Consider the following 21,489-nt stretch of genomic DNA (forward strand, 5'->3'; position numbering starts at 1 on the left):
TGAAGGCTTTGGAGGCTTGTAGAAGGCGTTTATTGTAGCCGGCTGGCGTTCATTGCCTCATGTTGAGGTTGACCGATGAGTTTCATCTGGTCGGTGGGAGAGATGGCACTGATGGTTGGTTGTTGCCCGTGCTTGATCATGGGCTTGTGTTGTGTTATGGGGATAGGGCTGGCTGATGCGACTTGGCCTTGATGTTGGAGGCTTGGAGGTGCTTAGGTTGTGTAGAGCTCTGTATGAGCTGTAGTCAAGGGAGCTAAGCGACGTAGATGGAGCTTGTGGCTCCTCTTTGGTTGTGCTTCGTTGCTTTGGCAAGCTATTGCGCTGCTGGTTGATCGGTCTGGTAGTCCTCTCTGTGGGTCGTTGGGCAGTTGTGAGAGCTAATTACTTGTTGCATGCGCATAGGAGTCACCAATCGATACGTCATTTGATGCTTCTAGCAGGCCTGTATCGAGGAGTCGTGAGCCTTTTGGAGTTGTGGGAGCTCGCTGATGGAGGTTCATTTGTCTTGGGTGATTTTGGAGTTGGTTGCCATGCTAATTGATGAGTCGAGGCCATGCTAGCTTACCATATGCTGCCGATGATGTTGTGTTTGGAGTTTCTACAGAGTTATCGTGTGGAGTTTCTGTAGATGTCGTAGAAGAAGTAGCTACCTCTATATAGCTAATAGATCTATCTTAGATCTAACTCTCTATGGCTTTCAATCAAGAATGAAGTTCTCTCTCTCTCTCAAAAATCTCTCAAAGGGAGAATTAGGGCTCTCTCTCTCCCTAGACTAATGAAGGCTCTCACAGGAGTATGATTCTCTCCCTATCTCTCTCAGACATTCTCAGGCTCTCTTCCTCACAAGAACTCACAAGAAGAGAACTAAGTCTCTCTCTCACAAGGAGATATCTCAAATCTCTCAAGCAAAAATGAACATGAATGGAAACTTTGTCATAAAACAAAAACCTCAAGAAGATGAAACCTCATAGAATAGAAATCTCAAGAAGATGAACGGCTCATAACGGGAATGAGCACTCATTCTCTCTCACAACAAAATGAATGGACGAAAATTTCAATGAACAAAAATTTCCTATCACCCAATGGAAACCTTCCATTATCGGAATGAAAGAACTCTCAATCTCTCCCACTCTCTCATGAGAATCGCAATGCCTTGGCAGAAGGCAAGGGAGCTCTGATACCATGAACAAATATGGAGAGAGGAGAGGAGAAGAGTGGAGATTAGGAGAGAGGGCATAGCTAGAGAGCACACCACAAATGACTAACTATTCACTAGATTTAGTTGAAAATGATGAATATATACAAACCCCGCTAGGGTTAGGGTTACGGTTTCTAACCTTTTCCTTTTTAGCATTCTATGTGTTAGTGCTATGCACATATGATAACACATGATGTTGAGATGGATTCTCAACATTGTTTGGGAGGTTTCAACCGCTTTTTTTGACATAAATAGGCTAATATTTTTTCTGGATGTCCCATGGGCTAATATTTAAAACACTTTCTTGGTCAAAGTTTCGCCCAATGATATACACTTTGATAGTTGTGTTCTTGAAAGATGCACCCAATGATCTACACCGCCATGTGCAATTATGTTCCTTGTTGCCTTGATTTTAATACCTTTGCCAAGCTATGGAAGCTCTCAACCTACCCTTCCCTTTCCCACTTTAGTTGTGTGATTGACTTGGTATGCGTAGTACACACATCTTTTGAGGATGTACCCACCTTTCAAGAAAGAAGATTCTTTAATTATATCAAAGCTCTCTCTCTCTCTCTCTCTCTCTCTCTCTCTCACCCACACACACACACACATGTGCGTGCGCACACACACATGCGTGAGTGAGTGAGTAATGAATACCTTGAGTTTAAGTGCCACTTTGCATAAAAATTTAAAGCTATTCCTTGACCTTCACCTAATTGGGATACTCTACCTTTATAGCGAAGAAATCAATTGAAAGAGAAAGGCCTTTTTAATTAGACATCTCCTTAGGTTAAACTATATATTTTTTTAATTTAATTATTTATTACGATTAGCTGCCCTTACAATAAGTCGATGGGAAGTATAGATGCACAAAGTAATGGAGAAATTAGGGGTGATCCCAATAGGTCTTAAATCGAAATTTTTTAAAATGCTCCCTAGCTAAAGTCATTAGAATTGGAACTATTCAAAAAGAGACACGATACACTTCTATATAGAGTGAGAAGTAGAACTAGAGCTTTGCCACGACTAAAGAGACAGAATTGCGTCTAGAAGAAGGAAGCTAGCAACTCTATAGACAATTAGAACTAGAGCTGTGCCACTACTAGACAAACACATACTCTTTGATATAGAGAGAGAATTGCGTCTAGAAGGACGAAGCTAAAGGGAAAGCTGTGAATTGAAAGAGGCACATGAACAGGAAGCTTCGTGGGAGAACACAAAGGCCAGAGGAGTAAGGACTCTCTTTAGAGCTGTACTTTCTCTTCTCCTTTGGCAAAGATCGAAGGCAACAACATGGACTCTCTCTTCTCCTTTGGCTCTGGCTCTAGCTACGGCTATGGCGTCCTCCTCCTCTTCTCTTTGCTGTGCGTCTCCCTCTCCTCCCTCTTTCTCTCCTTCCTCTACATCTACCTCTGGCGCCCTTCCTCCCTTCGTCGTTCCCTCCTCCAACAGCACTTCCCCGTCCTCCCCTACACTCCCATCCTCGGCTCCTACCGCCACCTCATACGCCTCGAAGCTCTCGCCCAGCTCTCTGACCTTCCCTCTGCCTCTCACCATTCCCTTCTCGTCCCCCGTATCCTCCCCTTCCACCTCAAGTTCTTCTCCCAATTCGCAGGTAATTTACTCCTCTCATCCACGCGTTTCGACGTGGTCTTTCCATCGCTTTTTGGCTCTATGCACGACTCCCGGGTTGACAAGCTCTAATGCCTCACTCCTTTACCTATGCCAGCTGACACTTTCGTCTTCTGGTTGGGGACTCAACCCATTCTCGCCGTTGGCAACCCTGATTACGTCAAAACTCTCCTATCTGCCGACGTGAAGCAATTCCAGAAACCTTATTCCACCTCCAAGTCCTTTCAAAGGTTGCTCGGCCATGGACTTGTTCTCGCGAATGGTGAAGATTGGCACAACCAACGCAACATCCTTCGTCCTGCGTTCTTTGCCGAAAATCTGAAGGTTAGCCTCTACATTGTCTACATACGTCAATGTTGAACAACCAAGGGCCTGTTACGAAACCGAGACCACTTTCTCTAGTTTCTAAGTGCGACGTGATACCCACAGGAAATGGTTGCGGACATGTCCACTAGTACACTTGAAATGGTTCGATCATGGGAGAAGCAGACCGGCAGTCATGGAGGGAACTCGGCTGAGGTTGAAGTTGCACATGACATCAAGAATGCCACGGCGGACATTCTTGCTCGCACATCCTTTGGCTCCAGCTATCAGGAAGGGAAAGCTGTGTTTGAAAAACAAGTGCTGCTTCTTCATCTCTTGTCACAACTTCATGTTTGGAATACGTTGATTCCAGGGTATTGGTAAGTCTTCCACGCCCACGACCAAGCATAAGCTTGAATCTCGTTAATCCAGCCCTTTTTCGTCATCAAAAGCTTTATACGGATGCCCGGTTTTGCGACAGGCTTCTCCCCATCGCAGGCAATCGCGAGTGCATGAAGCTGGAGAGAAGCATCAACGAAACTCTTCGTGACATAGTGGAGTCGCGCCGCAAGTCTGCTTTTCATGGCGGTGCGTTATCATATGGGAGCGATCTCCTGGGTATGATCTTAGCTGCAGAGGATCAAGAGCTGAAGCACAACAGCAGCAGCAAACACCTTACCACGCAGGAGGTCATAGACGAATGCAAGACTTTCTTTTTTGCTGGACACGAGACCACTGCGAATCTGCTGTCTTGGACTATGGTACTGCTAGCTCTCAATCAGGACTGGCAAGAGCAGGCCCGCGAAGAAGTGCTGAAAATTTGTGGAAAGGAAACAGAAGTCAAAGCAGACCAGCTCAACAAGTTGAAAACCGTGAGTCTCTCCCACCTTTTCCTCCATCGTTTATGGGAGACTAGATCATACACGTAAGTCCTTATCTTATTTCTGTCTGTGCCACATGCTGCCGCTGGCTCATCGTCATGGGTGACGGAGTCCCTTTATATTATTTCTATAGACTGTAGCTGTGCACGTCTTGAAGTAAACTCCGACCTCTAGCCTAACAAGATGTGCTCCCGGGCTTGATTGATCTAAAGATGGGGATGATTATAAACGAGTCGCTGCGGTTGTATCCACCGGTTCCATTCATTAGCGTTCGTGTTGGGGTTCCTAATCAAGGAAGTTTCAAGCTAGGAGATCGCATTCTGCCGTCGGGGACGGGATTCTCGATTCCATCTCTGTATATTCACAGGCGCAAAGATTTATGGGGCGATGATGCGGACGAATTCAGGCCAGAGAGGTTCAGTAATGGAATATCCAAGGCATGCAAGCACGCGTATGGGTTTCTGCCATTTGGGTCGGGGCCACGCATTTGCATTGGGCAGACGTTCGCTTTGATGGAAGCAAAGTTGATAATGGTGCTGATTCTGCAACGATTTAGGTTTGAGCTCTCCCCAAACTACAAGCATGCTCCAGAAAGCATCATCACCATGAGGCCAAAGCATGGAGTCCAACTCATTCTTCACTCACTCTAGAGTCTTTTGCCCACTAAGTTGTAAATTTCTCATGAACATATTAAAAGGGCGTCATTTGATTGAATCTTACAACCTTAGCACATGAATGGAGACAATTGATTTTGTTTAAAGAGAGGTGAACCTCTTACTCTTAAAAATAGAACTCCACAAGCTGATGCATAGAAATCAAATTAACTATGTCGGACATAGGTTAGAGGAGTAGGCATTAGAGAGACTTTGTTCAATTGTTTGTTTGTTTTTTTAAATCACAACTCACATAAGGAGAGGGGTGTGCCTAGTCCCATATCAGTAAAGTTAGAACATCTACATGGGGAATGGTAATCCTGCAGCCCTAGCTCGTTTGTTGCGAACTATGATAGTTGAAACATAGGAAGAAGACCATGATAGGATGTTGCCAAAACGTACATGGACTCACTCGATTTGTTGATTTGCTCCTTTCCTTTCTATGAGATAGAGCATTAGCTTCTCCTCCTCACCATCAACATGTTCATTTTCTCTCCTTTTGTAGTTGTGCATTGCTCATAGAATGCCCTAAAGGTGAGCTCTTTAACATATGAAAATCCGCTCTCCCAAAGGAATTGTTCTTCATATATAATAATTTTGTAAGGATCCTCTCAGAGTTTGATAAGAGATTTCTTGTCTTGGATTGCTTGGTTGTTTCTTGTTGCATTGTACTCCTTTTCTTGCTCTTTACTTCTGCTACCCTTCGGAATGAGTCCTTCATGAGGCATGGGTTAGTGATGGGAGCATTTCATGAAATCCAAAAGTCTTGATGCAAATCTCGAAGGCCCCAAATCTTGAGGTGGATATGGTCTTGCGTTTGTCTTGAAGGACCACTATCATGGAGTTACATCTAACAAAGTAATTCATGAAGGTATAACACTCCATTTAGAATATTTGGATGAAGCTTTGATCTCTAAAGAGCTCTATGAAGGGCATTGGAAATGATTCTAGGATGGTTGCCTTGTTGAACTCCCGATGGTCCACATAAACTACTATGGGACATTTCTTGAGTATAACAACCACTACAGAACACCATTTAGACATAGTTATTTAGGAAGATTAATTTGGCATTGGTAGAGCATCCCCTTAGTCATAATGCTCTAATTGTTCACTATCCTTAGGCAATGTTACCCCAAGCCTCCCAAAGGTTTCAAGGTTGATTATATTTATTGCTAACCTTGTATGTACAACACATCCTTGATAACCTAACCCTCAACAAGTATGTCTATAAGTGGGAATATTTTTTCCATGGACATTAATGAGATGGTGGGCAATAGGGATGCCAATCCTTCGCTTCACCCATTTGAATGAACTTCAAACTATGCAGCAAATGTTTGGGCATAACATCATGGCTTGTAGCACCATCATGAATGCCGAAACCTAAGCCAAGTCCATGTTCCAAAATTTTCTGAGAGTCATATTTGTATTTGGGAGCTCTTCATGTCATTAGGCCTTTCTTTGGACTTCATAAGGACTATTTACCCATGACTATTCTACCCTTTCTTTCAAGCCCACTATGAGTTTCAAGAGATCCATTTATGGTTTTCATCGGGTTGGAGATCTAGAGGCATGTTTTTAGGAACTAAGCCTGATAAATTTTCTCCTTGCTATGAACTATGAGGATCCAATATTAGATTTGAAGATGGGAGTGAAAATGTGTCCAAGTTTTGTAGTACAAGTCCCAATAGTAAAACTCCCAATCCATGACCTTGGGGGGCAATAGTTGAGACTGAAGTTTTACTACCAAGGTTCTAGATGTTGGTTTAGGGGCCAATCTATTAGAATCAAACCCATGAGTGTACTTTAGATCTAGGAGTTGGCAATGGCTGCCAATGGTGGAAAGCCCTGAGGTTGGATTGTGCATTTCTAGGGGGATCCTTTACCCAGACTATGAGGGACCCTTTACCCAAACTATGCAAAACCATGGATTGTGCATTTCTGGGGGACCCTATGCATCACCATTGGTGGAGAATGAAGTGGAACCCATGTCCCTTTCTCTATTCAACATGAGAGTGAGTTAGAGCATACGTCTCAAATTCTTGGTTGACTACCATCATGGACTCATAGGCCATGAACTAGATTGCCACGACTTGAAGTCAATAGAACATTCTCAACCTTCTCTGTTTTTGTCTACATTAGTTGAATGGCCTACATTTTTTTGTCTTATACATTAGTTGAATGGGATACATGGGAGAGGGTGCTAACATCCCAATATTTGAGTGGCCTAGCTTCATTATGGTTACTTCATATAGCTGCATTTTGTAGGTATAATGTTGATGAATGTCTACCATAATAGTCACAAATAAGTTTCTAGCATTCGAGCAATGGCTTGTTTTGTAACAATTAACCTCTATGTTCAGGATGTCTAGCCTTCGAACACTAGCATATTGTATGCCTCTTTTAGCACATTGACATCCATGGATCAAGACTTGAATATTTTGTCCACCATTTGGTGGAAATTACCAATGCGATAGGGATGTTAGGAAGGTGGAATTCTTAGGTTGATAGAAGTCAACAGAGTCAAAATAAGCACCAAAGGCTATTCTTCGAACCATATGGCTTGGTCATTTAACCCCATGGTGAGGTTGTAATGGTGGTGTTATTCAATCATGTAGGCTAGAGTGGCTTGTAGTCTAGAAGGGTTTCTCGATGGATAAACATTCGAATCAAAATCTTTAGTCCTTGCATGAAGAGCATAGAGACATACAGTTGTGACTATCATGTTGAAATGTACACATAGCTCACATAACACACATAGTGATGAGGGGAGAGAGAACATTTTCTATTGGCTATAAAAAAATTTACACAATTGTCTTGCTACGTAAAATAATGGCATGATACAATATAGATTAAACACTCATGTGGGTTGCCCAAAGTCCATAAACACCATTCACATTAGATCTTAAGTCCCCTCTAGATCACACTATATTTCTAAGCATCTGTCCCATGTATCCAATACATACACATGTGTCCCCCCATATGTACATGGATGATGGCCATCCCATGTATACAATACATACACGCGTGTCCACCAATCCATTGAAGATTGTATTGCAAGAATCTGTCCTGAAAGTGGGACCTTTGGCAACAAGGATCAGAAGATATTATTATATGGTGGGGTTGCCACTTGAGCAGATCTTTTTTTAAAAAAAGATGTCTAGCCCTCACAAAACTTGAAGGGGAAGTGGGAGATTTGGAAGCAATGTGTGCACACATTATTGAGGTTGATGCATCTCTGAAGGTGTGGATGGGACTACATATTCCTAAAGACAGGGCATCAATCGAGGCAACTCCAATAACAAGTGTTGAGCTTATGAAACAGATATACAATGAAGCAAAGAAACCTCATCCAACATTCCAAGCAGTTCAGATGATGGACATAGAAATTATGATACAAAAGACAAAGAGGAAGTAGACAATGATGATAAATGAAATATTTGATATTTATTTTTAGTACTATTAGGGATAAATTTGTCTAAGGGAAAAAGGCATAAATATGAGTGCGTGTTTGTATGTGTGGCAATAGTATAATAAAATATGGTGTGCATAGGGCCCAGGGTTGAGATGGTAGGGCATGACCATGTGCCACCCTTCCATGTAAGAGGACCCATAAGGTGTATTGTACATAATCGATGGTAGTGATTTTATAAAATGTAAGATGGCATGGCTCCTCCATGTGCCACCCCTCCACCTAGGCTGCATTTAGTGAGATATGGCTCAAAGTCCATGGGAGAAGTACTCAAAGTCCATGAGAGAAGGAATATAAAATAGGTGGAGATGGATATTATATTGGGTTATTCCCTCCATATAGGATAGGCCCATGTGAGGGAGGTATAGAAGGTCCAAGAGAGCAAGTTAAATAATGGGGAAAGTAGGATGAGGTGGTAAGATTCCTTGTCCTCCTAGACGTTTGAACGTATTATAAAATTGGGAAGAGACCAAGGGAGTATCATAGACTTGAGATATGGGGCTTGATTTATGTGGAAAAATGAGGCAAAGGGTTGTCGCACACAATTGAGAGTGCGTAATTGCCTAGCCCACATGGGAGACTTTTCCACACACACCATGCATGTGGGAGGATGCATTTATTGGGAGAGACCCCCTCTCCATGCTATAAAAGGAGGGGGCTATTCCTTGATGAGACACGCTCATTCTTGTAAAGCCACCTAGCTAGTACTTTGATTTCTCCCTTTCCTTCTTTTCAAAGTAAAGCATGGTCCTCTTCCCTTGATGTCTCCATCTTTACATTCCTCCTCCCATCATGTACACGCTTCTCTTCCCCTTCTCCCTTTTCCCTTGTGTCATAGTCTCCCTCTTCATTCCCTCCCCTTCTAATTCCTTTTCCCCTCCCATGATAACGTTTTGCCCTCACGTTCTCCTTTCCTCTATGGCCCTTGAGCGTCGCCATGCTTAACCTCTAGCCTCTGGTCCTGATTTCTTTTCCGGCTAATAGAAATGGTGTGGCTGCTGGGATCGAAATCTCCATGGCTAGTGGTGTAAAACCTGTTACTCCTAGACCATTCTAGAAGGACATATAAATGACCATGCCGAGGCGACAGGCATGAGAGCTAGAGGGCAGGCAGGATTTCGTGCAGAGACTGGGTGTGGCTCTTGGGTGTGGCTCTGTACCCTCTTCCGTGCGCAATTCTCTACTTTTGCACCTCCAAACTGTGTGCCTTCCCTATCTCTACGGTTGCAAAACCTCCCTGCTTCTGCGCTTCCTGTCGGCCTGCTTTTTGCTTGTGGTTCCTATGTGTATTCTGGCTAGCAAATCTTCTGCTTGTACCAGTCACATCTGCAGAACTGCAACATCTGTGCTCCTGCGTGCGCATTCGCGCGTCCACTGTGCACACCCACGTGCATCGCAGGCAGATCGCAATGGTTTTTTGGGGACAGTTTTTCTGAGTTTTTGCAAAACTGTAACAGATCCCGCACCCCCCTCTCTCTTCTCTTTCTTCTTCTCCTCTCCTCTCTTTTTATTAAACTGTAACAGATCCCGCACCCCCTCTCTCTTCTCTTTCTTCTTCTCCTCTCTTCTCTTTCTTCTTCTCCTCTCCTCTCTTTTTATTAAAGAGTAGGATTTGAGCCCAAGACCTCCCCCTTCACAAAAGGGAGACTTATCATTGGGCCAACAAGTTGGAAGTGATGAAAATGTAATAATTTTTGCTTATATATTGAAATCTCAGGAACTGTAACTCTCTAACCGTGGGGAGTTTACTCTTGCTGTAAAAAGAAAAAGTACTTTATTTTATGTGCTCTATTCACATCTCCTACTAGATCACCGATTCGGAACTTTTCCAAGTCCACTTCATGGATGCATGCCACATGAGGGTGGATATTTATGTCACTTCTCGACTAGTTTAAGGATTTGGTGCCTGGTCCTCTGCTCATTACGGCTACCAATTAGCGAGATCTCTTTCTTGATCTTCATGTCCACCTTCAACGACTGATTGTCTAGTGCATTGTTCAAGGAGATGATGAGTGGGATGATACACCGTGGTTGATTCAAGGTGAAGAACTATTGATACGCTGGGAGAACTTTGATTTTAATTCTACTCATTGTGCAGTGATCGAGCTACTTGCTACTTCAGAGGTAATTAAAAGGGTGTCCTTCTTTGAAGGGTGGGATGCTCCCTAAGCTTGGGGGGAGATTTGGCGCATCTGCTTGTTAATTCCTATGGATAAGCTCATCTTGAATGGTTTATTCTCAATCTCACTACAAAGGTTTCTAGGCCTCGACTATGGTTGGTAATGTTTCGACCAAGGAATCCATTTGTACCTAATCAACCCTTTGTGCCTCATTTTGAGCTTCAAAATGTAATTCTTTTTGGTCTAAAGATAAACTATCAACAAAGGATTGCAAGTTTATTTGGTGTTGAACGTTTGGCTCAAGTATTGAATTCTCCCCACCCTCTCCTTCTACCTATCTTGGACTACCAAGAAACTTGGGATGTCCAGATTTTAGTCTTGGTGTGATGACATCTTGGATCCTTCAATTTGATGGAGCTTACAAACCTTCGACCAAGGCTTCTGGCGTGGGTGTGAAGCTCACTTCACCGAGTGGTGAGGAGTATTGTTATAGCAAGTCTGCACCTGCAAGTACATGCAACCAAGCTGAGTACTCAGCACTCATTTTTGGGCTACAAAAGACAAAAGAGCATTGCATCAAGCAACTTGAGGTGCGAGGAGATTCTCAACTAGTGTGTGAACAAGTTAGTGGAAGGTGGAAGCTGTGGAGCAAAGGATTGGTTCCATGACATCAACAAGCATTGGAACTTTGCAACCAATTTGAAGAGGTAAAAATTCAGCATATCCCTCGAGCTCAAAATATAGTTGCTGATTTCTTGGCACGTGAAGCTTGTACTTTAATCACACATGACGCGAGTGGAAGCACCACCCCAACAAAGTTGCAATCCACAAAGAAGGGTGATCATTTGTAAGGAATGCAAAGGTTGTGGTCATCATGAAACTAAGTGATGGGCATACTTGATACAAGTTTACCGACTTCGGAAGATCATCAGAAAGGTCCTCAAGGACATTGATCAAAAGAAGGATGCCAGACCGCACACCCCTTAAAGAAATAGCATGGTGACTACAAGAACTGGAAGAAGCTGAAGGTGATGTGCAAGCTCTCCAACTGTTGACATTTGTCATGGCATTCTTGTTTGCTTTGATGAACAACCTCATGTAGTGCCACATCTCTAACCCTCGCTTGTAAAGATGGCTGCGATATCATGAGGGTTGGTGGTCCTTTTAAGATTGTCTATGAGCTATTCTATGCTGAAAATTCTTCCCGTGTAGTATTTCACAATACACCAGTCACACCCTACCGTGTCTATGTGTGCTTTCTGGATGTATCTTCACCTGATTTTCAATTCAAGCTACCTCCACCCAATGCCTTCATGAATATGTCAGCTACCTGATCCTCTGTGCTAACAAAAACTAAATCAATAAGACCTAGTAAAACCTTCTCCTGCACATAGTGATAATGCACCTCAATGTGCTTTGTTCTAGCATGATAGATTGGGTTATTTGCCAAGTGTATACTGCTCATGTTGTCAGAATAAATGACAACTGGCCCATCTGATGCATATCATAAAGTAGCTTATGCAACCAAGCTACCTCACTTGCAGCCATTGCTGCACCCCTGTACTCAGCCTCTGTGCTCAACAAGGCAACTGTAGGCTGTTTCTTGCTGCTCCAAGTGACTGCAGCACTCCCAAAAGAGAACATATACCCACTGGTAGATCGTCTATCAGAAATACTGCCAGCCCAATTAGCATCAATGTATCCATGCAACTGTATCTGAACCCCAGCCTCATAAAATAGTCCATACTGCAATGTGGACTTCACATACCTGAGTATGCGTCTAGCTGCACCAAATGCGGTTTCCTTAGAGCCTGCATAAACTGACTTACCAATCCAATAGCATAGCTCAAATCTGGCCTGGTAATAGTCATATAAATCAAACTTCCTACTATGCATCTGTACATAGTAGGGTCTTCCAAAAGCTCACCTGCATCTGCGCTCAACTTCACATTCTGCTCTAAAGGAACTTAAATAGGCTTATAGCTTGTCATCCCATATTTGGACAGCATGTCCAATCCATACTGCCTCTACAAGAGCTGTATCCCACTTGGTGATCTAATCACCTCAATGCCCAAGAAATAACGCAGCTCTCCCAAATCCTTCATCTCAAACTTTTGCTTCAATAGCATTTTCACGTGAAGGATATCTTCATCACTATCACCTGTGATGATCAAATCATCAACATAAATGACAAGCAGCATAATACCCTTCTCTGTTTTTCTCACATAAAGTGAGAAATCTGCCTTGGAAATCTGAAAGCCAATAGTGATAAGATACTATCCTATCTTGTCAGACCATGCTCTAGGTGCTTGCTTCAAGCCATACAAGGCTTTCTTCAACCTACAAACAAACTCAGGATGGACAGCATGAACATAGCCTGGTGGCTGCTCCATAAAGACCTCTTCTTGTAAATCACCATGCAAGAAGACATTCTTTACATCCATCTGATGTAAAGACCATCCCTTTGATGCAGCCATAGCAATGACTGCTCTTACGGTTGCCATCCTTGCAACCGGACTGAATGTTTCTTCATAATCAATCCCATATGTTTATGCATACCCCTTGACAACTAATCTTGCCTTGTATCTGTTCACAAAACCATTTGCATTGTGCTTCACCTTATAAACACACTTATAGCCAATTGCATTCTTGTCTTTAGGCAAAGGCACCAATTCCCATGTAGCATTTGCTTCCAAGGCATCCATTTCTTCATCCATGGCTTTCTCTCATTTTTCTTTTCCCATGGCTTGCTCAAAAGAAGTGGGTTTTGGTTCCTGTATCACTTTGACCATATAGGCATAGTGAATGAAACATATAGGCTTGAAGCATATGCATAACACATGGAAAAAGCTTTAAAGCTTTAAGCAGATGCATATGCTCAAGCCTATTGCCAAAAAACATACATTCATAAAGCCTAACACGCATTGCAAGTTCTATCAATTACACATACATACATTTTGAAACAAAGGGAAGGGGAGAGGAAAATGGAAGATTACTTGCTATGCCTATTTTTGGTTATTCATGTTATGTTTACAATAGCCATGAGAGCTGTGAGGATCAGCTTTGTACCTCTTGGAAACCAATTGGAAATAATGGTGTTCATCTCTTGTCATTGGATTAAATTAATCATATGTCATGTACCAATCAATGTTAATGATCACCTACATCCTATCAGCTTAAAATTATTGAGGCTATGAGTTTCACAAGGCATTTTCATTGAGCATGTGGCATGTTATCTTGAGGCTAGCCAAACTAAGTTGTCTACTCAATTTATGGAGGCATTCCCACTTCAAGATTGGTCAAAATTCTTTTGAGAGATGAGTGAGTGAGTGAGTGAGTAATGGATATCTTGAGAGTGAGTAACGGATAGTGCCTCCTTTGCATGAAAATTTGAAGCTATTCCGTTTACCTTAGCCTAATTGATTCTGCCTGATTCGAAAAGAAGCCGCTAATTGCAAAGTGATTTTTGAAATCCCTCTGAGTGAAATTTCTTGAAAGGTAAGGACTGCTGCAAGAGAGGGATGCAAAGAGCGAGAGATAATGGATTGGCTCTAATACTTTCCCATCGATTTACCTAATTGATTATTGGTATCCATCAAAAAATTATCAGAGAGAAGGAGGGTTGCGGAGGGAAGGGAAGAGCAGAGCAACATGCAGCTAGTAGGTTGACGCCAGCAAGGAAGGGGGGGTGGAGGGAGAGAGAGAGAGAGAGAGAGAGAGAGAGAGAGAGAGAGAGGCAGGCAAGCAGGCGATGGTGGTGGAGTGAGCAAAGAAGATCAGAGAATCTTTGAGTGCATTCGGCACTATGAAACTTTCTACATTTCGATCCTTTGCTTACATTGATTGGGCATTACATTAATCAGGTGCCCTTTGCTTAGGTTAATTAGGCACAACACTCCTTCCAATGCCCATTTTTCAACATCGTGGACACTTATTTGGGATACTTTTTCTTTACAACTAAGAATCAAATGAATTTCTCAATTGTAAAACAAGACCTTTTCAATTAGACATCTCCTTAGGTTAACTTATATATTTATTAAGATTAAAGGCCCCTATCGATCCACAAACTAATGGAGGAATTAGGTGAGAGCCAAAATATAAGTTCCCAAACTAATTTGTAGAAAATGATGCCAAGCTAAAGGTATTGGAATTGGAGCTTTGCCACCACCACTCCACACACGCACACACACACACATTTATGGAATGGATTGCACTAGTCGAGAGACACACATTGATCAAATGGATTGATTTTGACTATAGAAATGGAAGGTTCGTGGGGGGCTGTGGGGACTCTATTTTAACATTCTTGTATGGTATATATGGAAAGATGAAAAATGGAAGGCAAGATGAACATGGACTCGCTTCTCGTCTTTCTTAGTCAACTCCATAGCTATGGTTCTGGTTCTGGCTATGGCTATGGGGTCCTTCTCCTCGTCTCTTTGGTTTGGCTCTACCTCTCCTCACTCTTTCTCTCCTTCCTCCACTTCTACTTCTGGCGCCCTTCCTCCCTTCGTCGTTCCCTCCTCCAACAGCACCTTCCAGTCGTCCCCTACACTCCTTTCCTTGGCTCCCTCCCTCACTTCAGACGCCTCGAAGCCCTTGCCCAACTCTCTGACCTTCCCTCCCCCTCTCACCACTCCCTCCTCGTCCCCCGTATCCTCCCCTACCACATCAAGTTCTTCACCCAATTCGCAGGTAACTTCCTCATGCTCTTAACTTCGATCGCTTCTGCATCCCTTTTTGGCTCTATGCACACGACTCCCACGTTGATGAGCTCTAACTTCGTCCTGTGCCAGCTGACACTTTCGTCTCGTGGTTGGGGCCTCAACCCACTCTCGTCGTTGGCAACCCTGAGTACGCCAAAACTCTCCTATCTGCCGACGTGAAGCACTTCCAGAAACCTGTTTCGACCTCCAAGTCTTTTCAACGGTTGCTCGGCCATGGCCTTGTTCTCGCCAATGGTGAAGATTGGCACAATCAACGCAACATCCTTCGTCCTGCATTCTTTGCCAAAAAACTCAAGGTGAGCTTCTCTATTGCCTACGCTTCCTTAGAATGCTTCAATGTTGTCCAACCAAATGCTTGTTAATGTAAGACCACTTTCCAGTTTCTAATTACCAAATGCTTGTGACGAATCTAAGGCCAATTTCTCGATTTTCTAAGCACGACGTGTTACCCACAGGAAATGGTTGCTGACATGTCCACCAGTACACTAGAAATGGTTCGATCCTGGAAGAAGCAAATCGGCAAACATGGAGGGAACTCGGCTGAGGTTGAAGTAGCACAAGACATCAAGAATGCCACGGCGGACATTCTTGCTCGCACGTTCTTCGGCTCCAGCTATGAAAAAGGGAAAAGCGTGTTTGAAGAACAAGTGCTGCTTCTTCATCTGTTGCTTAAACTTAGTGTTTGGAACGCATTGCTTCCAGGGTATTGGTATGTCTCTCCTGCACCACAAAGCTTAGCTTGAATCTCGTTAATCTATTACTTTTACCCTTTTTTGTCATCAAGAGCATGAAGAACTTCATACGGTGCCCGGTTATATTGCGACAGGCTTCTCCCCACTGCAGGAAATCGCGAGTGCATGAGGCTGGAGAGAAGCATCAACGAAGCTCTTCGTGACATAGTGGAGTCGCGCCGCAAGTCTACTTTTCATGGCGGTGCTGCATCATATGGCAGCGATCTCCTGGGTTTGATGTTAGCTGCACAGGATCAAGAGCTGAAGCACAACAGCAGCAGCAAGCGCCTTACCACTGAGGAGGTCATAGGCGAATGCAAGACTTTCTTTTTCGCTGGACATGAGACGACTGCAAATCTGCTGTCTTGGACTATGGTACTGCTAGCTCTCAACCAGGACTGGCAAGAGCGAGCCCGCGAAGAAGTTCTGGAAATTTGTGGAAAGGAAACAGAACTCAAAGCAGACCAGCTCAACAAGTTGATAATCGTAATGCTCTCGTGCCGTTTTAATCCATCGTTTATGGTAGACTAGATCAATGCACACGAAAGTCCTCTTATTTCTGTTTGTGCAACATGCTGGCGCCCGCTTATCGTCATGGGTGACGCAGGCCGTCATATTATTTCTATATGGTAAAGCTCAGAATCCAGATCTCTAGACTCTAGTTTAATTCTTTCGTGCTTGGTGGATACACAGATGGGGATGATTTTAAACGAGTCGTTGCGACTCTATCCACCGGTTCCACTTTTTGGGGCTCGCGTTTTGGTTCCAAATGAAGGAAGCTTCAAGCTAGGGGATCACATTCTGCCGTCAGGGACGGGGTTCACCATTCCAGCTCTGTATATTCACAGGCGCAAAGATTTATGGGGCGATGATGCGGACGAATTCAGGCCAGAGAGGTTCAGCAATGGAATTTCCAAGGCATGCAAGCACGCGTATGGGTTTCTGCCATTTGGGTCGGGGCCGCGCATCTGCATTGGGCAGACATTTGCTTTGATGGAAGCGAAGGTGATAATGGCTTTGATTCTGCAGCGATTCAAGTTTGAGCTCTCCTCAAACTATAGGCATGCTCCAGAGAATGTCATTACCATGAGGCCCAAGCATGGAGTCCAACTCATTCTTCACTCACTCTAGAGTCTTTTGCCCTCCACAAGTAGGCCGTTTGATTCGAAGCTTGCAACCTTAGCATAACCTTAGCATTTGGGAAATCGACTCGGAATTTTGACACTTTCATTGTGCTTCAAGAAAGGTGTTTGGAGATGAACCTCCAACTCTAAAAGATAAAACTCTCTATTTTCACCACTATTTTCATAGAAACCAAACATGATCAATTGACTCTGCAAGTGGGACGAGAAGGGGCAAGCGAGACTTTGTTTAATTGTTTCAGGATTGTGCGTAGTCCCGTATATAGCAAATCTAGGGAATAGAACACTCGCAAGTGCTTAGGCAAGCAAATGCTCTTCTCATCTAAGCCAATGGTTGAACAAATGGTGACCCTTGGCAACCCCATGAGAAGAATTTATTAAAGGTGGCCAAGATGGTAGATGGAGTGGCACATGAGAGTTGAGAAAGCAAGAACCGCTAAAAATATAGTAAGATGTTTAAGAAGTGGGTACAGGCAATAGCGCTCATCGTGAGCAAACAAGATAACATCCACACAATTCCTACATAAGGGGTGATGATGACTTAATGCAACCTAGACTCGTATAGAGAATTAGAGCTTGAAGGAGGCATAAAGCCTTGTATTTTTTTTGTGATATTGCACTAGATTGAGAGAGGTGCACATTTAGCTTACAAACCACTGATTGTTTATAATCGGATCTCAAGCCCCCTATTCTAATAGACTCGACATGTCCTTTAGCATCTACTCTATGGCTTTGATGTTCATCTCGCTTCACGTCTTCATATGCCTACAACCATGTTGCAACGACCTTTAGTATAGTGATGCTAAATTTTCCTCCACATTGTAGTAGTAGCATTTGATATATAGGACAATTGATAGGTTGTACAAGTGAACACCCGAGTAACTAAGAAAGAAAGACCATCAATATTTGGCAATCATAGTAGGACTATTATAAAAAGTTTGAGGAGCGAGTAATAGAGACCATGAGAGCACAAACAATTGAGTGAATGAGGATTCACATAGACAAGGCATGAATTGTGTCAACTACTTGGATTGATACGGGTATAGGCATCAAGTAAAGATTTGTGACTTCTCTGGAGCTAGTATACCTACAAATATGTGGATGGAAGAGTGCAAAGGCAGTCATTAGAACACTTGAAGCCATTGAAAATATCAAAACAAGATCTAAATGCCGTCAAAGTTACATTCCTTGATACGACGAGCACCTTAGACAAGGCAGAATGAATTGGCAAAACCCAGCACCAAGAAGATTAGAGGTGAACTCAAAATGAGGAATGGATCATTGAGGGCCAAGAGTTGGAGTAGAGGATGGCATCAAATAGTGTAAAGCATGAGATACAAGGATAGCCCATCCAATTGGATCAAGAGGTGCTTCATCTGGCTACTATATCGAGACCAAGGGTGAACTAGACACTATCTTTCCACCAAGGCAAATGGAGGATTATGTATAAAGAAAAGAGGTTCAAATCAACTGCATGGTGTATAGACCTAGAGGAGTCATCATCAGAAAGTGAAGGTTTTGCTCATGAATACTTCCATGAGGAGCCAATGTACGAGCCAAGCTATAGAAAGTGAAGGTTTTGCTCATGAATACTTCCATGAGGAGCCAACGTATGAGCCAACCTACAAGTGAGGCCATCCAAAAATGCAACACAATATACCAAGTCCAAAGTCAAGACATGCATCCAATCGAGACCGGTGTGGGAACTTAATGATCAATGAAAAAGTCTTGATTCAAGACACACATCCAACCAAGAGTGAAACTAGAGAATGGATGAAAGGAGAAGCCCAAAGTCAAGGCATAACACCCGACAAGAGCACAGGTATGCATCGGAGGGTCCAAGGCACCACCCAAATCACAAACAGACTTGAATAAATAACACCCACATGGGAAATCAAGAAGCCCAAGATATGAGCACCCTTGATCAAGGAGCCTTCTAGGCTACCAGCAGCAGATGGTGCCCATGAGGCCAGAGGATGCAGATATGAAGTCATGCCCAAGAAATCCCTTGGTAGCAAGGCACCATAAGAAAGCATCTCAACCTATAAAAGTGAAGTTTCAAGACTTAATGGAGCAAAAGTGTCAAAAGAGAGACAAGTACCTTGCACATACACACAGAGATAGCAATGGGAGAAAGAAATGGAGATTCTTGATCCCTTCTCAATTCTCTTGTTACACGTGTTCTACAATCGAAAAATGAGTAAGTGTGCCTTATATATGTTGGCACTACACACACACACACACACCACAGCTAAGCTACGGGGTAGCGATGTGCTACGTGTCCCACTTATCATTGTGCACATGAGTTTCTACCAAAGTTTGGCATCGTGTGCATATATGTCAACACTCCCCCTCAAGATCAACTCACAAAGATGATGAGTTCTTGAACATGCATGATTCAAGCTATGTACTCCCACACCTTGTTAAAAGTACTCTAGCTTCTCTCGGGGTGAGAGCTTAGTGAATATATATGTAACCCGCTATTGTGTAGACACATGTTGTAGGTCTATATCTCCATTGTGCACCTTCTCACTAATGAAACCATAGTGGACCTCTATGTGTTTCATATGAGGCTCATGAAATACCGTGTTACTAGCAATCATGATACTACTAATGCTATCATAGTACATGGGTACTGGAATCATCACCTCATAGCCAATCTACTCTAGTAGGCTACATAACCATATAGCCTCACATGCCACAACTATTTCCCTTCTATACTCAGTCTCTATAGATGACAAAGCAATGGGGTCACACATGGCCCCACATGCCGCAACTATTGTTGCCCCCCTATACTTAGCCTCTATAGATGACAAAGCAACAGTCAACTACTTTGACATACATGGCACTATAGCTCTGGCAAGACTAAATGCATGCCCTAAAGTCTGATCTTTGGTCATCTCCTCTAGCTACCTATTTGGCATCTATGTATGTGTAAATCTAGGAATCTACATCAACTCTATAGTGTACATATCCAAGTGTATGCTTGGCATACTACATGATCCTACAAACTATATCCAAGTGTAGCTTCTAAATATTCGATCTGGTCACCCATGTGCTAGCATTTTGATCCACTGGCATACTGATTGGCTTGCATGCAATCATACCATACTTTGCAAGCATGGCGAAGGCATTTTGTCTTTGTAACATCCATGTATCATCACCATCTTTCACCATAGTACCCAAGTGCTTTCATCTCAAATTCAACGTGCAACTGAGCTTTCACTTCAGCTATGTGCTACTCATTGTCTCCTCATTATTTCTGGTAAGTATTGAGATCATCCACATACAAAATGATTAGTACTTTGCTACTTCCCCGGACTAGGGCAAAAGGAGATGAATTCGATGGACAACCATAGAATCCCAACTACTGCAAATAACTGACAATGCAATCATGCCAAGCCTGTGGGGCTTGCTTTAAGCCATAAATTGCCTTATGCAATCTATGTGGATATTTGGCATCCTCAGAAGTTGGTGGCTATTGCATGTAAAGCTCTTTTGATAACTCTCCATTATTTTTTTCTCTTTTTCCTTTTTTCAAAGAAAGGAACCTTCTATTAATGCTTGAAAGATTTCATACAAGACAGCAACCCTGAAGGTGATGAGTATGGAAGAAACTAGAAAAGGCTGGAAGAAAGAAACCGGCCTCTGTTCCAGAGAAACCCAGCTCACTACCTAGGGGATCTCTGGAGCTGGGGCTAACAGCCAAGTGGGGGGACTATACAGCCAACGAATCCCTCGCCGAGTGAAGATATATAAAACACTTGCAGGCCAAGCCTTGCATAAATGAGCACGTCTCTCGATAGTTGCCCTAGAGCCTAGAGTCCCATGCTCCCAAGTGGACTGTAGAGTGTAAATGATATCCTGCCAGATGGCAACTAGGTAGCCGAGGGTGGAACCGGGTGCTCACCCATCACAAGACTGCAACGAGCCACCCAAATGTTCCAAGCCGTGATCTTGGCTACCACCTCCCAAACACTTTCCTCCCTAGGAGAAGGAGGAGCTAAGCGACTACCTTGTGGAGTGCAATCAACATTCCCCAGATTTAGTCTCTGTGAAGACTCTGCATACGTGTCATGATTCTGAGGGCTCCCATCCAGATCCTCGCTATGTTATGACAGCTCTACAAGCACTTTGGGATAGTCTCTAAGACACCATCGGAGCAACAATGGCACTGTCCCTCCACTCGCATCTGCTCCAACCATGGGCCAATAGGCAAGCCTTTGTGGGATGTGCGCTCCAAGTTTTGGATGCAGTTGTGGTCTAGCTTGCGACCGAGGAAGATCTCTCTCCCTCGAGGGGGTCCATCTCAATGAGTCCATCTGAAGCCTCCTGCCAATCTTTGTGGTGTAGGAAAAGAAGGGCACCTCATCCACCGGCTCAGCTAGGCCTCCTAGAGGGCCAGAACCACTCTCCCAGATCCCACTAGACATCCCTCAGGGGTCTACCCTCCCACAGCCAAAGGCGCCATCTAGAGGTGTCCTGCTCTGAGATATTGGGAGGCTCAATGTGCCACTCCTTCTCCAAACATCCTACCACTCTGATCATCTGCCAGTGCATCCCATCAAGACTCCCATCCATCTCGGGGTCACTCTCAGTGAGTGGTTGAAGTAGGCCTCCAAGTCCTACATGG

General features: G+C 43.5%; 2 protein-coding genes across 3 annotated transcripts; both read left to right on the plus strand.

The window, feature by feature from the left end:
- The first annotated feature begins 2,327 nt into the window (after nt 1–2,327).
- Nucleotides 2,328–4,784, plus strand: LOC147897521 (cytochrome P450 72A14-like). Its single transcript, XM_087380624.1, has 5 exons — nt 2,328–2,813; nt 2,928–3,154; nt 3,260–3,513; nt 3,615–4,005; nt 4,227–4,784. Exons 1-5 carry the CDS (start codon nt 2,492–2,494, stop codon nt 4,662–4,664), a joined length of 1,632 nt encoding a protein of 543 aa, XP_087236750.1. The 5' UTR covers nt 2,328–2,491; the 3' UTR covers nt 4,665–4,784.
- Nucleotides 4,785–15,058: 10,274 nt separating this feature from the next.
- LOC147897522 (cytochrome P450 72A397-like) lies at nt 15,059–17,072 on the plus strand. Of its 2 annotated transcripts, none has more exons than XM_087380931.1 (4): nt 15,059–15,279; nt 15,465–15,692; nt 15,810–16,200; nt 16,408–17,072. In XM_087380931.1, the coding sequence occupies exons 1-4, from the start codon at nt 15,197–15,199 to the stop codon at nt 16,843–16,845; spliced, it is 1,140 nt and encodes a 379-aa protein (XP_087237057.1). In that variant the 5' UTR covers nt 15,059–15,196; the 3' UTR covers nt 16,846–17,072. The 2 variants fall into 2 exon arrangements, with proteins under 2 accessions (XP_087237057.1, XP_087237058.1); XM_087380932.1 differs by having other exon boundaries at nt 15,149–15,279; nt 15,439–15,692.
- Nucleotides 17,073–21,489: the final 4,417 nt, after the last annotated feature.

The sequence above is a fragment of the Dipteris shenzhenensis genome, chromosome 10 (genome assembly GCF_047967505.1).
Source record: "Dipteris shenzhenensis isolate YYH24624 ecotype China chromosome 10, Dip_SZ_1.0, whole genome shotgun sequence".
Classification (NCBI taxonomy): domain Eukaryota; kingdom Viridiplantae; phylum Streptophyta; class Polypodiopsida; order Gleicheniales; family Dipteridaceae; genus Dipteris; species Dipteris shenzhenensis.